Genomic DNA, 16277 nt, shown 5'->3' with positions numbered 1-16277 from the left:
GGGGCCAAGAACAGCACGGGCTCCCAACAGCCAGAGTAGAAAACCTCGGAATTCACGGACCGTCAGTGGAGCGCGCACAAGAGTTTTGACTCCGTGGGGGCAAATAATTAGCCCTGGATGAAATGCTGCTCCGATGCTGCCTACCAAAGCTTGAAGATCTGAAATGAACAAACTATTTCTAAGGAACTTAACCATGTCCCAGAAAAAATGCTCAAGAATATTTATAGGAATACAAAAATATCCAGCATCCATCAAAGTAAAATTCATAATGTCTGGCATCCAAATTAAAAACTACCAGACAAGCAAAGAAGCAGGAAAAGGCAACCCATAATGAGGAGAAAATCAATCAATCAAAACCAACCCAAAAATGACGCAGATGATAGAATTCAGAGACGAAAGCATTAGAACAATTACAACTGTATTTCAATGTGTCTAAGATATTAGAGGAAAGACTATGTTAAGCAGAAACATGAACTATATATATATTTTTTAAAGACCCAAATCAAACTTCTAAGGTATGAAACCTATAATGTCTGAGATGAAAAAATTCTGGATGGGATTAAGGGCAGATCATACACTGTAAATGAATAGAGAACTTAAAGACACAGCACTAGGGACGCCTGAGTAGCTCAGCTGGTTGAGTGTCTGACTCTAGATTTCGGCTCAGGTCGTGATCTTGTGGTTCATTAGTTCGAGCCCAGAGACAGACTCCGTGCTGACAGCAAGGAGCCTGCTTGGGATTCTCTCTCCCTCTCTCTGCTCCTCCCCTGCTTGAGTGCACGCTCTTTCTCTCTCAAATAAATAAGCATTAAAAAAATAAAGACAGAGCAATAGAAACTATCCAAAATGAAACAAAAAAAGACAAACAGCATCAGTAAGCAGGGGGACTTCAATGAGCCTATCATACATGGGGCTGTACACTTTAAATACGTAGTTAATTTTATGTCAATTATGCCTCAATAAGGCTGTTTTTAGGAACCTAATCTTTCAAGACAAGGTTGAGCCCTCAATACTGTTGGTTTTTTAAGTCCTATATTTATCTTCAATATAGCCATACACCTTAATCATCTTTCTGGTTTAATTAGGTACCAAATAATCACCTCAAAAAATAAAGCTCTCCTAAGCTTTCCATTTCCACTTGTGTTCTCAAGGACCCTCATCATGAACGCCTTAACAGTAACATTAAACAACTACCCAGGGCCACCTGGGTGGCTTGGTCGCTTAACCAACCGACTCTTCGTTTTGGTTCCTGACATGATCTTGCCAGTTCATGGATTTGAGTTCGCACTGATGGTGCAGAGCCTGCTTGAGATCCTCTCTCCCTCTCTCTCAAAATAAATAAATAAACTTTAAAACGACAACAGATACCCAGCTAAAAGAACTGAGTACACAGCCATCCCATCTCACTCTGCACCTTGATTAAAGAGGCAAAATTTCTGAACCAATTATAAAAATTAAAAACAAAACTTTCATTTCATCAGAATCTCTAGATCAATGCCGTCCCATAGAATTTCCTGGAGTAACAGAAATGTTCTGTTCTGCACTATCCAATATGGCAGCCAGCAAGTACACAGTGCTACAGAGCACTTGAATTGTGGCCAGTGTGACAGAACAGAATTTTTTATTTTATTTAGGTTGTTTTGTTCTTTTTAACTAATCTCTGTGCCTAACGTGGGGCTTGAATTCATGACCCCAAAATCAAGAGTCACATGATCTATCAACTGAGCCATCCAGGAGCCCCTTATCTAATTTTAACAAATTTAAATTTAAATATTTTCATATAGTAGTGGCTCCGTTATTGGGCAGCTCAAGACAAAAAGAAAATCTATACTGAAATTTTTAAGATTAGAATTTTCAAAATAATTTAATATTTATAGCTTACATATATTATTAATTTTTAAATTAATAAACACCATAAAATTATAAACACTGAAAACCTTTCTTTTTTTAAGTAGGCTCTATGCCCAATGTGGGACTCAAACTCATGACCCCAAGATCAAGCACATGCTCTACCAACTAAGCCAGCCAGGCACCCCTGAAAAAACCTTTTTTTTTTTTTTTTTTTTATTCTGAGTGAGAGAGAGCGCACACAAGAAGAAGGACAGAGAAAGAGGGAGAGAGAGAATCTCAAGCACGCTCCACACTAACAGTGTGGAGCTCAAACTCATGAACTGTGAGATCATGACCTGAGCAGAGATCAAGAGTCAGATGCTTAACTGACTGAGCCACCCAGGCGCCCCTAAAAAAACTATTTTTTAAAGCTTGGCTCAAAGGAGCATTTCGCCTAAAACTTCCTGGTTCCTTTAATCCCCCCACTCTCCACCACAGGAAGGATTAGGTGACCCTCTGTATCCTGCCAGCAATGTATGAGGGACTGGGGACAGTGGGGAATGAGAAGTAACTCCCTGACGGGGATGACATTTCCTTTTAGGGGTGTTTTGGAACTAGACGGGATGGTGGTTGCACAACAATGTGAATGTACGAAATGCCAATAAATTGTTCGCTTTAAAACAGTTAATTTTAGGGGTGCCTGGGTGGCTCAGTTAGTTAAGTGTCCAACTTTGGCTCAGGCGATGATCTCAGTTCTTGAATTTAGCTCTGCATCAGGCTCTGTGCTGACAGTGTAGAGCCTGGAGCCTGCTTCAGATTCTGTCTCTCTCTCTCTCTACCCCTCTCCTGCTGGCACTCTCTCTCCCTCAAAAATAAACATTAAAAAATAATAAGATAAAATGGTTAACTGTATATGTTATGTGAATCTCACCTTGATAAAAAAATTGGGAGGTGCCTGGCTGGCTCAGTTGGAAGAGGATATGACTCTTGATCTCAGGGTCGTGAGTTCAAGCCCCATGTTGGGTGTGGAGATTACTTAAACAAATAAAACTTAAAACAAACAAAAAAAATTAATGTATTTAAGCAAGATGTGCACCTCTAATTTACATAAATTCATTATAACGAGAGCACAAAAAATAGGGAAAATCAGCTTCTACATGTAATCTAAAAATTCATTTTTCCTTGGGTTTCCATTTCTTAAATGACTGAGCCTGCTGCTTAGTTATTAAACGTGCATTACAAAATGCCTATTCAAGGAACACCAGCCACATCAAGAACATGTTCGTACTAAACTCAGAACCACATCCAGCTGTGACAAGTTAGCAGAAGATGAGCCTTAAAAAAATTTTTTTAAGTTTATTTATTTATTTTGAGAGAGAGAACATGAGCAGGAGAGGGGCAGAGAGAGAGAGAGAAAGAATCCCAAGAAGGCTCCACACCCTGTGCAGAGCCTGACACAGAGCTCAATCCAACGAATCCTGAGATGACGACCCGATGTAAAATCAAGAGTCGGACACTCAAAGGACTGAGCCACCCAAGGACCCCGAGCCTTAAAGTATTTAAACCTGAACTGGTGGCTCAAAGAACTATGCCGCTGCCCTCTATGAAAGCAGAAGCTCCCAGAAAACTCTACGGTATTAAGACCACACTAACTACTCCCTCTACTCTGCTATCCCTACCTTCTGCGTCCGCGCTAATTCTGAGAGCAGAACGAGCCTCACGCCAGCAGAGGTAAAGGCACGTCACCTTCCGTGAGAGGGGTGCATGTGTGTGTGCGTAAAACAGCACAGAAATACCCTTAGTTCAGGTCAACGTTAATGTTTAGGTAACCCCCAAATTTTAATTTACCTTTTCAGACACAGGCCGTCAAGCAGTCTTTCCTGGCCACTAGATGAAACTGAAGAATAGCACAGTTCAACTTTAGGAGCAAAGACTCACCTAAGTGCCCTCAGTTTAAGTACAAAGGAAGCCTTGAGGTTCTAGGCAGACAAAAACTAGTCCTTAATTAAATTACACTATGATAAAATCAAACACGGCACAACTCACATTTGAGTCAATCAGGAAAAGGCTTGCAATTTTCTTTATACTCTGGTCTCTGAAAAATAGAACAAAACTAGTAACACCAAGGAATATATACCTTGGATGGAGGTGGGACAGGGTTAGTTTGGTTTAGGGTTTTTTGTTTGTTTGTTTTTGCACAGGGGAAGGAGGACAGTAATAATATACAAGGAAGGGATTAGTTGCTGAACAATACTAACCAGGTAGTTGGTACGGGTGAAATCAAGGGTTGCTTAAAAATACTCTCTCAGATATTTTAATTTATCATTTCACACCTTATTCAAGACATGGTTCTTAAATTTATTCCACAGCTAAAGTTCAATGTGAACCTGTAAAAAAATATATTGGGTGGGACTGGGGGTGGAGATGGGATAGTTGATATTTAAATATTACTCTCATATCTGTTAAACTGAAGGGTGGCTAAACTAACATTATCCATTATAACCTTAAATCATATAATCTTAAGAAATCACTCCCCTCCAAAAACCCCTGTAATTGTATTTTAAGCTCTGAAGACTATTTCAACATACATGCAGTAGTAAAGCAACTCACTCCAATCTGCGCCAATCAACCAAACCAATCTGTGTTTTCACTGCCAGGAAGAAGAGGAATATAATTGGGCACGAAGCAGATTCTGGCAACCATAAACATAAAACTCCAGAACACCTGGGAGCACATGGAAACAACCAACCAACTGACCCAATAAAGCACTACTTCTATCTTTAAATGTTTCTTTTTAAGTATTTTAAGCATGGAGCCCAATGCGGAACCCAATGTAGGGCCTGAACTGAGCACCCTGAGATCATGACCTGAGCTGAGGTCAAGAGTAAGACATTTAACCGATTGAGCCACTCAGATGCCCCTAAGTGTTTCTCTTAAAAAGGATTTCTGGCTGACTCTCCCTGAAATACAGCAGGTTGAAATCTGACTCCAACTTAACAATTAATGGTATCTTGGAGTTTTTCCTTTCTTAGTGATATTTAAAATGATGTCGCATTAAAAACAGAACTACCCTACAGCCCAGCAGTTGCACTACTAGGTATTTATCCAAGGCATACAGCTGTGCTGTTTCAAAGGGGCACACGCACCCCCATGTTTAGAGCAGCCCTATCGACAATAGCCAAAGTCTGGAAAGAGCCCAAATGTCCATCAATGCATGAATGGATAAAGAAGATGTGGGATATAGATACAAGGGAGTATTACTCGGCAATCATAAAGAAGGAAATCTTGCCATCTGCAACTACGTGGATGGAACTGGAAGGTATTATGCTAAGCGAAATTAGAGAAAGACAAATACCATATGCCTTCACTCATATGAAGCCTTTGAGATGCAAAACAGATGAACACAAGGGAAGGGAAGCAAAAATAATATAAAAACAAGGAGGGGGACAAAACATAAGAGACTCTTAAAGACAGAGAACAGAGGGTTACTGGAGGGGTTGTGGAAGGGGGATGGGCTAAATGGGTAAGGGGCATTGAGGAAGACACTTGCAGGGATGAGCACTGGGTGTTATAATAGAGGATGAATCACTGGAATCTACTCCTGAAATCATTACTGCACAATATGCTAACTAACTCGGATGTAAATAAATAAATAAATAAACAAACAAAACACCAAAACAAAAAAGAAAAATAAATAAATAAGTAATGGGGCATCTTACAACTAAGGGCATCTTAGAATGAATGCACTACCTTGGGCAACTTATTAGGTTGAACCAGAACAAAAAGCCTCTACTTCCTCATCTGGAAAATGGGAATAATAACGTTACCTTATATGATCGTTGTGACTGTCATATTTAAAATTACTTAATAAATACTAAGCGTTCAGGGCAACTGAGTGGCTCAGTTGGTTGAGCATCTGACTTCGGCTCAGGTCATGATTTCACGGTTCATGGGTTCAAGCCCCATGTTGGGCTCTGTGCTGACAGCTCAGAGCCTAGAGCCTGCTTCAGATTCTGTGTCTCCCTCTCTGCCCGTTCCCTGCTCACGCTCTGTCTCTCAAAAATAAATAAACATTAAAAAATAATAAACATTAAAACAATAAATACTAAGTGTTCAAACCAGACTGACACAGAGTGAGCACTGTCTTCACCTGGCACTGACAGATCATTCCTTTGGAGGTTTTCTGTTAGTGATGACAAGTTTTACCTCCCCATCCACACACTCACCCATTCCCTTTTAATTAGTGGCAAATCCATTGGACAGATAAATGTAGCACCATACCCATTTGTAAGAAACTCAACTTCTGTTATAGGAACTAAAGCCATAACTTTAACCTCTAACATGCTAACATAACCACATGTTGGACAGAAATTAAATCAGAAGCTTTCAAATCACCTGGCACTGTAATTTGGGTCAAGCAGTTGATAAGTTAGCACACCAAAATGATCTAACACTGAAACAAAACAAATGAAGATGCGTCAAGTCTCAGTGACATTCATCTTCCAAGTCAAGGGTCCTGGTGATAATAATTCCAGGGACTATATACCAAGGCCAGGCTCTCGGCAGAAATATATCCAATCAGGAACATTATTTTTATTCCTTCCTAATCAAAGAAACTCAATCAACCCGCAACCCTAACAAAGGATTAGTACCAAATATAAAGAACTCACACAAATCAATAAGAAAAAGACCAACACTCTACAGAAAACAGCAAAAGACACATCCAGGGGAGGAACTCAAGTAGCCAAAAAACATATAAAAAGACATTTTAAAAAATGCCAACATAAACCACAAAAGGATAGCACTGCAAAAAGTTAATAAATCTAACCTGATAGTGAAGACTGGGTGAAAAGGAACTTAGGTGCCTCGTTAGTGGACATGTACTTGTTTGGAAAGCATCAAAGCAAATGAATACACAAAATAATTCCACTTACAAAAAGACTTTGACAGTAACAAAACATATTGCTTATCATCCCTAAGTATGTATTAACGTACAAAAACATGCACGGGAATTCTGAAGGCCTCGAGAGCCGGCCGCTCCGATCTCCCTTCGAGAGAGAAGTGCTGAGAGATGTTTCATTAGCTGGCAGTCCCATCGGCCTGGCACCTCTGGGACCCACTGCAGCATACACACCAGCGCCAGGCCAATGCCCGAACCCAGCCGACACTCCAGAGCAGGGCCACCCCTGCCCAATGGGCTCCTCCAACAAGCAATCTGCTGCGGCTGAGGCTTTCTCCAAGCTGGATCCCAGCCTCAGGCGCCGGGATCCAACCATCCATCACTGTGCTTTCTGTTTTCCTTCAGGGCTGTCGCACCTACATCCAGTCTGAGGGGCTTTTGCCACCTAACCTTCCTCTCCTCTTTATCCTTCACAGGCATTTACCCCTACGAATCTCTTGCAAATCTAATCCTAGCTTAGCATATGCTTCTCAGAGGAAGCAAATGAACTATCACAGGAAAAACGTAAATCAACTTCGAATTAGTGGAGGGAGGGGAAGAATTAGCCTTTAGCTGCACCTGACGCAAATACAGCCTAATATATACAGTATTAATCACAGTGGTGGGGACGTGTATTATTTCCTGTTCTATCTCAATGTTTATTTTTTTAAAAAATAACTCTATCGTTATAATTCTGTCCTATCCTATGGTAATAATCAAAGATATTCAAAGTATGCATAATAACTATCCAGTCACTTCAATTTGTTAAAAGCTTAACTGTTACTTCTGGTTCTAAAATTATAAACACATATCACTGTTCCCAATTGCCATACCCAGTAACAAGGCTTTAAAACATCTAAAATAACACAAGGCTGAAGTCTGACCTCATATGGTCTCCAGTCTACCTTGTAGTACTTTCAATGGTTAGGTACTGAAAGACAAATATAAGTCACTATCTCTCCAGCCCCTATTTTCCTTATCTAGGACAAAGGAAGGCTGGGTTAGATGGACATTTTAATTTTTACTCTCATTACTTTGAGGGAGGGAAAATCCAAAAACTTCAAAAATTATGTCTAGTATGAAATTTTTACTAAAACCCACATCTTTAAAGAATTTGCCTAATATGAAAACAGGAGTTTTAGGGATCACTGTTAACATCTCATTTAAATGACATCCTAATGTCATTCTAAAATATGGATTTCTCTCAAACATTTTAGGAGAATGCTTTTTAAGTCAACTTCAAAATATTCCATTTTTAAAATTCAACAAAGGAAACTCTTATGAAACTCAACACATTAGATAAGATGTATTTTTTTTAATTTTTTTAATGTTTATTTATTTTTAAGAGAGAGAGACAGACAGAGAGCGAGTGGGGGAGGAACAGAGAGAATGGAGACACAGAATCCGAAGCAGGCTCCAGGCTCCCAGCTGTCAGCACAGAGCCCAACGCGGGGCTCGAACTCACAAACCGCGAGATCGTGACCTGAGCCCATGAGCCAAAGTTGGACACTTAACTGACTGAGCCACCCGCACGCCCCAAGATGTATTAATGAAACGTTCAAAACACAAAACAGAAGAAACTGTTACACTGCAACTATAACCCTACTTTCCACAACTGCTCTTTGAAGCTGCAGGGAAAATTAACTCAGTCCAAATGACGAAATCAGTGTTCCATCCCCAAGCCGTTCCTTACTCAGACTTTTACTACGCTGGTACAGAGATTCCTCTCCCAGAAAGTGATTTAAAGTTCTGTTTTAAATAGAAATACAAACTTAAAACATACACCTGAACAAGGATCATCGTTTTCCATCAGAGGAGGTGACAAACAAGCCTATTTCTTTTTACAACATTCATGGAACCTCTGAAGAAAAGCTCAGAAATGAGAGCTAAACCATAAATTCATTACAACAACCTATGATGTAAAGAAGAAAACAACAGACGACAACCTGGGGAAAAATACAGTAACTTGGATACAACTTTGATATTTCACCTCCAAAGACTTCAGACTTTTTCAACTCAACTGCCCTGCAAAACCTTATAATACCAAGGAAAATGGCTTTCTAAAAGTAAGCCGAGATTTCTTCAGTACAAATTAACACTGATTTTAAAACAACTATGTTGTGGTGAGCTTCAACCAGCTAACCTCTGAATGACAGTCATCACCCCAGGAAGGGAGTACCGTGGTAAAAGAACGCCACCTTGAAAACACTAACTCTCAGAGACAAGGACCTGGAAGTTTAGAGTAAAAACTCCCTGGCTCAGAACCTAGTTAATGTGTACCTCTCCTGGCCTGGGGACGGATTCAAGGTATCTTTAGTACAATCTAGAAACCTGACCTGAATTACCTATACTCTCTGGTCCTCAGTATTCTTTTCTGCTCTACAAATGCTTTGGACTCCTTCTCTATCTTTATATCCCTAAATCGTAGCAAATACATGTGACTCAAAAACAATCATCTTCAAATATCTCAGCGCACAACTTGCATTCAAGTCAATGTTTTCATCATAACCCGGTCTTCCCTCCAAGTAAAGCAGGTAATGCAAGGACCACTGGTTGGCAACCCCAGTCACATGGATGACAATTAAAATAAGGACACCAGGAGATGTTTACTTAGCATTCACTGTGCGTCAGGCACGGTGCTAGGCATTTCACATGTGTAAGGTAATCCCTTCTCTTTTTTTTTTTTTTTTTTTTTTAATTTATTTTTGGGACAGAGAGAGACAGAGCATGAACGGGGGAGGGGCAGAGAGAGAGGGAGACACAGAATCAGAAACAGGCTCCAGGCTCCGAGCCATCAGCCCAGAGCCTGACGCGGGGCTCGAACTCACGGACCGCGAGATCGTGACCTGGCCGAAGTCGGACGCTTAACCGACTGCGCCACCCAGGCGCCCCAGGTAATCCCTTCTCTTGACGAAGAAAGTTCTATTCTCTGTTTTACAGATGAAGGCAAACTCAAGTAACCTGGGGCGCCTGGGTGGCTCAGTCAGTGGAGCCATCAACTCCTGCTTTCAGCTCAGGTCACGATCTCATGATTCCTGAGTTCGAGTCCCAAGTCGGGCTCCACACTCACAGAGAGGAGTCTGTTTGGGATTCTCTCTCTTTCCGTCTCTCTCTGCCCCTCCGAGCTCGCATGCACCCACGCACACTCACTCTCTCTCTCTCTCCCTCTCTCTCTCTCTCAAAATAAATAAACTTAAAAAAAAAGAAAAAAAGTGAAGGAACTTGCCCAGGGTCAATACGGAGCTGGCAAGAGACACTGCCAGGACCCAAACCCAGGTCTGACAATTCTCACCGCCCAAGCTGTCTACCCTACACTGCTTCTGAAAGAAACATGAAATTACAAAGAGGACTATAACTGATACAATCCTAGACCATTAGGGATGCAAAGAACCCCTGATTCATGACGGAGGAAACCAAGGTTCCTGAAGATAAAATGACCAGCTCCACTTTTTACCACCTGCTCAGTCACAGAGATAGGGCATTCAATCTCCTGACAACTAGATTTAGGCATCTCCCCACCACACTACTTAACAAAGTTGATCTCACACCCTTTATCATTACCCTAACCTCTCATTTGAGTGAACACTGCCTCAAAGTATGTCTAAATCACAATACAATCACCATAACTTGTGAATTTAAGAATATCTATAGAGTTGATTTTTACAATGAAACTAAAGCACAGAAAATAATGTGGTCAAGGACAAACACAGAACCAGCAGTAAAAAGAAACAAAAAACAGGCCAAGACCCCCTGTTCAGCAAAATTATTCCACATTAAAGCATTAACGCATTTTACTAAGAGAAATCAACTCTGAAGTGACAAGCTGAGCCAATGACAACCCAAAATTTCAAATCTGATGAAACTGGATTCAATGTACAAATACAGGTTGCTTTTTTAAAGGACTATTATCTCAAAAATATTTACCAATAACAACTTCTTCTTTAAGAGTCATAATTTTAGTATCAGTGAACTGTGATACTGAAAACCAACACAGGATGAAAGTTGACATAAAAACACATGCTTCAGAAAACAAAGAACTTGAGTCAACCTTAAAATCCTGTCACCGTGTTTCTCTAGCTAGAATGCCAAACAGTGGTAGAAATATATAGGCTACAGATTCCTGCCTTGCATGCATACCAGTAAGATCATGGAAAACATTCACATCTTTATATAGAAAAACACTACTCATTTGAAATTAAATTATGCTTTGCAAGTACATATAGGAAATAACTTACCAGAAGTAGGACAGAATAAGCATTCCTCCTTCTTACTCTATTCTACGATTACCAAATTCTAAGACACCAATGACAACATACACAACGGCATGGGGTCTGGACACCATACGTGGGAACAAAGCCTAAGTTAAAGATGTAGAACTACATTCTGGTCTCTGTTTTCAAAACTAATTGATAAAATTGCTCCTATCACCGTAAACATAGATGGTATTTTAAATTGGCAAGCTATGCCACAGGCCACTAATCTAGTCTGGGTCTTAATTTGATTATGAAAACCTAATGAGGATTTTAGGGCTACAGAGCCCCATCCGTTTCAGTCACTATTTTGTAAAGGATGACAGAAATGGATCTTCTTTGGACTATGCAGGGAGTATCAGATGTTCCCAGCTTCGACCATTTGCTTTTAAAGCTAAATAGGCTCAATTTAGGATAATATGGGTAAATAAAACCTGACTTAAAAAAAAAATTAAAATCAACTTCTTCCACTCACAGTGGACTCCAACTCATCAGAGACAGTTAAAAAAAAAAAAAAAGAAAGAAAAAAGGGCTCTCTGAAGAGTTTCACACTCACTTGTTCAAAATTCTGGTTTAAAAAAAAATGCATTCCAAACTCAGGCAGGGAGAAAGGACAAGCACTAACAATCCCAATCTCAATTCCATATTACTCCTAGCTTACACTCATGGAAAGAACTGTTCAGTCTAAAGACCTAAAAACATTTTGGGGGGGGGGGGGGGGGGAGGTGGCTAGGAAACAAATATGGTGTACCACTTCTACTCCAAAATGGAAGTCTCCTCTCCCCTTAGATTTTAAGTTCCATATAAGAACACGTTGAAAAAACTCACTAAGAAACAATAAGGTCCCACAATTTTCAGCCACATCTATGAATCTGTCCTGCTGCTCAGACTGGCAAAAGAGGGCTTAAAACTATTTCATACCAGTCAGATTCCTTTCCAGCTTAAAACAACACAAAATAGGCAATCTGTAAATGTTAATGCCACAACCCAACCCATTGGCAGTCAGACTATGCAGAACATTTACAATGTTTCACTTTTAGAGTGGCAGGTCTCTAGCAAATGCATGCTGGTACCTATTCCATGAAAAATACAAGGGCAGCTCAAGAAAGGATCCTACTGTATCTGCCATTTCAAAGAAAAGAACAAACCCAAAGCCAGGCTCACTACTGACATCGATACTTAGAAGAAGATCAGAAATCTAATTCCTGTTGTTGCCATTTCCTTAGTCACATCCAACATACTTAAGTAAAGGTCTCAAAACCAACATAACCAAAACGTACTAAAAATCGACCAACTTACTAAAAGATCCGTGGCAAGTTGATTTTTTTTTTTTTTTAATCTATGTGAGAAACTTGGTGACAACCTATGCTTTATGTTCTGTGTATTAAAACAAAGATGGACTTGACCTACAAAATGAAGATAGGGTCAACTGTAACCAAAAAACAGCATGCTTCCCCTGGTGGCCAACCTAGGAATGGAGAAGGCATGCACACAAGAGAAAAAGCCTGGTCTCCCAGTTCTATCTGTCACTCTTGTCAATGAGAAGTCACTACCAAAAAAGGAAGATGTGGGGGAAGGGGAACCGATCAAAAAGACTAACACGAATTAAAAAGGAACACAAACCTGGGTGTTAAGACTACATAAATGTAAGCGATTTAAATCAACAGACTAAAATTTAGAAAGCAAATATGGGCAAGGTCATTTATTCCCAGAGTGCCCAAAAGCTCACTCAGGGATCCCTGTGTATTTTCACTTCAAAGAACGCCCAGAGTTTAGTACCTTAATAACAGCTCAAGAGCGATCTCCTTTCTCAAGGACTAGATCCTTGCAATTTTCTGCAGTCTTGTTTCCAAGGAAAGGCAGTTATGCATTTATTTTCTCAAATAAACTAGTGGTATAACCTAGATACCCTTCTGCTCTAAAGCCCTCCAACCAGAAAGCCTGTTAGCTCCACTTGTGCAAGATTCTTTCGAATTTTATTGCATAAAACCCATGTCCTTTCGAACATCTTCTATGCCAACAATCTTTAAAGAACAGTCTCATGGAGAGCCGGGCTAGAATCTCACGCACTAAAATCTGACGAATTCCTTTGTCTGATTAGATTTTTTCTGGTACCACTTTAAATTTGCTTCCACGCAGAACAGCAGCAAGGAAAGTAAATGTTCCATTCTAGGGTGGAGGGATCTCTTGGAGGTGGAAATAATTCGTTAGGCTAAAGCTTCCCAGGGTTCTATTCTTTTCACAACCCCTTCCTTCAAGAAAAACAAAACAAAACAAAAAAGGAAACACACGGACGTTTACAAATAGGTCCTAAAATCGAACTGCCACGAGCAAGCCTCTCTTCCCCGGGCAGGCGCCCTCTGGGAAGCTCACACTTCTTAACTGAATTGGGGGGGGGGGGGGGTCGTTTCTCTCCTCCCCCCTCGCCCCAGGCTGGGAGGGGAGGCAGGGGCACGCAGAAGCCCGGGGGCCAGCAGGAAGAGAAAAAGGCAAGTGCTGCGACATTTGGCAGGGCAGAGAGGGGTCGGAGGGCGTCCCGAGTCCGGGGCGCTCGCAGCACGCTAACTCTCCGGCGCCGCCACCCCTACCCCCGGCCGAGGCGCGGCCGGCCGGGACCCCGGGACCCCCCGGGCCGACGCCGCCCCGCTCCTCGGGGGCGCAGCGGGCCAGGCGGCAGCGACCCGACCGGGGGGCGACTGGAGCCTCCCCGGGGCGCGGGGCGCGCTCGCGGACCACGCTCGGGTGTGTGCTCCCCTCCCCGTCCTCGCCCTGCTGTTCTCCCCGCGGACAGCAGGGCGAACACACACAAAAAGAAAGTTGTCCGGGGGCCCCCGCCCCCTCGGGTCGCGGGGCCCGGGGGCGCTACTCACCGGGGTCGAAGTCGGGCACCACCGCCTGGTACTGGGGTCCGACCCGCATGCCGCCGCCACCTGCGGGGAAGCAGAGCACCGCGGTCAGCGCGGGCGGGCGGGCGCGGGGGCGGCGCGGGGCGGCTGCCACCTACCGTGCTCCTCGTCGCTGGACGAGCCCGAGCTGCCTTCCTCCCAGGAGTTGCTGCTGCTGTTACCATTGGGCGCCGCCGCCGCCAAACTTTTATTCTGCCCATTATTGGGGGCGGCGGCGGCCGAGGCGGCGGCCGAGGCGGAGGCGGCGGCGGCGGCGGCCGAGGCGGAGGCGGTGGCCGAGGCGGCGGCGGCCGAGGCGGCGGCGGCGGAGGCGGCGGCGGCCGAGGCGGCCGAGCTGGCCGCGTTGTTCCTCCCTCTCCGCTTCCCTGAGACCTCGGGGCCCTTCTCCACCATGGCCGGCATCGGCGGGGGCCGGGGCCGGGCGAAAGTGGCGGGGCCCCGCGGCTCCTGAGGAGGGGGCGCCGGGCGGGGGGGGGGGGGGAGGAGCGCGGGCAGGCGCGGGGCCGGGCGGGCGCGGCGGGAACCCGCGGGCGCGAGTCGGAGCCGGGGGTGGCCGGGCGGGCGGAGCGCGGTGCGGCTTCAAGCCCCCAGCGCCGAGCCGAGCGCAACTTTCGCTCTCATCGCCGCCCGCACTTCACTGGCACTAACTACTCCGGGAGCCGCGAGCGGGCTGGGGGGGGGGGGGGGAGGGGGCGGGGCCTGGGGCGAGCCGGGGGGGGCGGGGGAAGCCGCGCGCAGCCCAACCCGACGCGGGCTGGCTCCGCCCCCCCCGCGCGCTCCCATTGGCTTGTGTGGGATTCGGACGGCGAGCGGCAGCGCGGTTGGCTCGGCGAGCCCGTCTGTCCAAGGGACGGGGGCGGGAGCGCGGGGAGGGGGAGGCTCCGGGCTTCCGTTGGTCAGGTTCGGTTGACGCGTATCGCCCGCTGTACGTGGTTTGAGGTTTGCAATCTCTCTACGCCCCATGATCCATCTCTCTAGGCAATAGCGAGGAGTTAGCTGCCCTCCCAGCCCCCTCCCTCTGCTGCGGCCCCCACCCCCTCACCTGCGCGCACCACCGGCAGCCTCGGCCCCCACATTCCGCGAAGGGCCCCTCTGAGAGTCCAGTTGGCTTCAAAAAGTAAAATATGCGCGACACGAGAACAGAAATTGAATGCAAGGTCGGGACTATTTTCCCCTTCGCGCGGAGGATTACATCCACAGTTTGAATGGGTTCTATACAAAGAGGGGAAACTAATTGGAAGAAACTAATTGCGCCCCCACCTTTCCCAAGGGATTTGGCGGCGGCTCAGCGCCGCGGGTCCCCGTTGCAGGGGACAGGGTTCCCAGGTGACAGTCTCCCGAAGGGAAAGGAAACAGCGGGGTGGGGGGGTGGGGGTTGTGCTCAGAGTATTTGTGGAGGCTTCTGCTAATTGGGTTGGGGGAGGTTGGAAGTCGCCGCAATTGCCCCAGTCGCTGGCGCGCCGCGTCCAAGGGGACCGGAGGGAGGGTCCCAAGCGGCCTCTGCCCGGACGCAAAGTCCGGGTCCCGGGTCCCTTGCCATCGTTGAGGGCCGGTTAGTCCTCAGTGAAGAGACCGAATCGTCCCTGCGGGAGGGGACACTTACAGAAATGGGGAGGAGGACTTATAGAAATGGGCTGGGGCCAGGAAGGGTAAAGAGGAAGAAGCTATTTTCATCCCAAGCCCTTGGTAGTGGAGGAGGGTCAACTTCCTCCCAGGCAAGAGCCACTTTTCCGGATCTGCTGCCTGCCCTGCCTCCCCTGATCCACGCCGAGCACCCAGCAAGGGAGAGCACGACCCAGCTCGAGACATCCCTGCCTGAAGTGTGATCACCCACCAGCCCGGGGGCTGCTTTACCGCTGGATGGGGGTTTGGGGGGAGCGTGGGACTCCCCTGGAAGTCCTCGTAGTCCCACCTCCACCACCCGCCCCCCCCCCAAACAGCGCGCTGCTCCTGCATAATTAGGAGACAAGAGAAGGTCTATAAATAATTTTTTTAATGCAACGGATAGCTTTTAAGTTACTTTTAAGTTGCTTCAAACCTGAGCTTTATAAGGGGACAGTTTACACGAGCTCAAGATATAAATAGCTACAGGGAGAAATCTGGAGTTTTATGGTTTTAAAACCTTAATAAGCACAGTGTTCTCTAACACATTTTATGCAGGATGAACCATCATTATTAACTTCAATGATGTGACCACGATCACTTCTGCCTCAATGGCTAGGAGCCCTCCCGGAGGAGGAGGAGCCGGCTGGCACCAAGTTCAGGGTCTCATCTCCAGGACTCCCCTTAAAAGGATGCCCCTCTCATTGGAGCGCCCCAGGCGGTACAGATGTGTGCCCTTGGGATACTCCT

General features: G+C 45.0%; 1 protein-coding gene across 3 annotated transcripts in view; it reads right to left on the bottom strand.

The window, feature by feature from the left end:
• Positions 1-14581, bottom strand: part of RCOR1 (REST corepressor 1) — a 128669-nt gene extending 114088 nt beyond the window's left edge. For 2 of the 3 annotated variants that reach the window (XM_060620818.3, XM_060620820.3), the window contains exons 1-2: positions 14024-14581; positions 13890-13949 (exon numbers count right to left, since the gene is read on the bottom strand). In XM_060620818.3, coding sequence (XP_060476801.3) covers positions 13890-13949; positions 14024-14327 — 364 coding nt within the window. In that variant the 5' untranslated portion in view covers positions 14328-14581. The remainder of the gene's footprint in view (positions 1-13889; positions 13950-14023) is intronic. The other variant, XM_060620821.3, reaches the window with a different exon arrangement.
• Positions 14582-16277: the final 1696 nt, after the last annotated feature.

Source organism: Panthera onca, chromosome B3 (genome assembly GCF_046562875.1).
Source record: "Panthera onca isolate mPanOnc1 chromosome B3, mPanOnc1 haplotype 2, whole genome shotgun sequence".
NCBI lineage: Eukaryota > Metazoa > Chordata > Mammalia > Carnivora > Felidae > Panthera > Panthera onca.
Note: the sequence above shows the minus strand (reverse complement) of the source record. Positions and strands in the feature narration are given on the sequence as shown.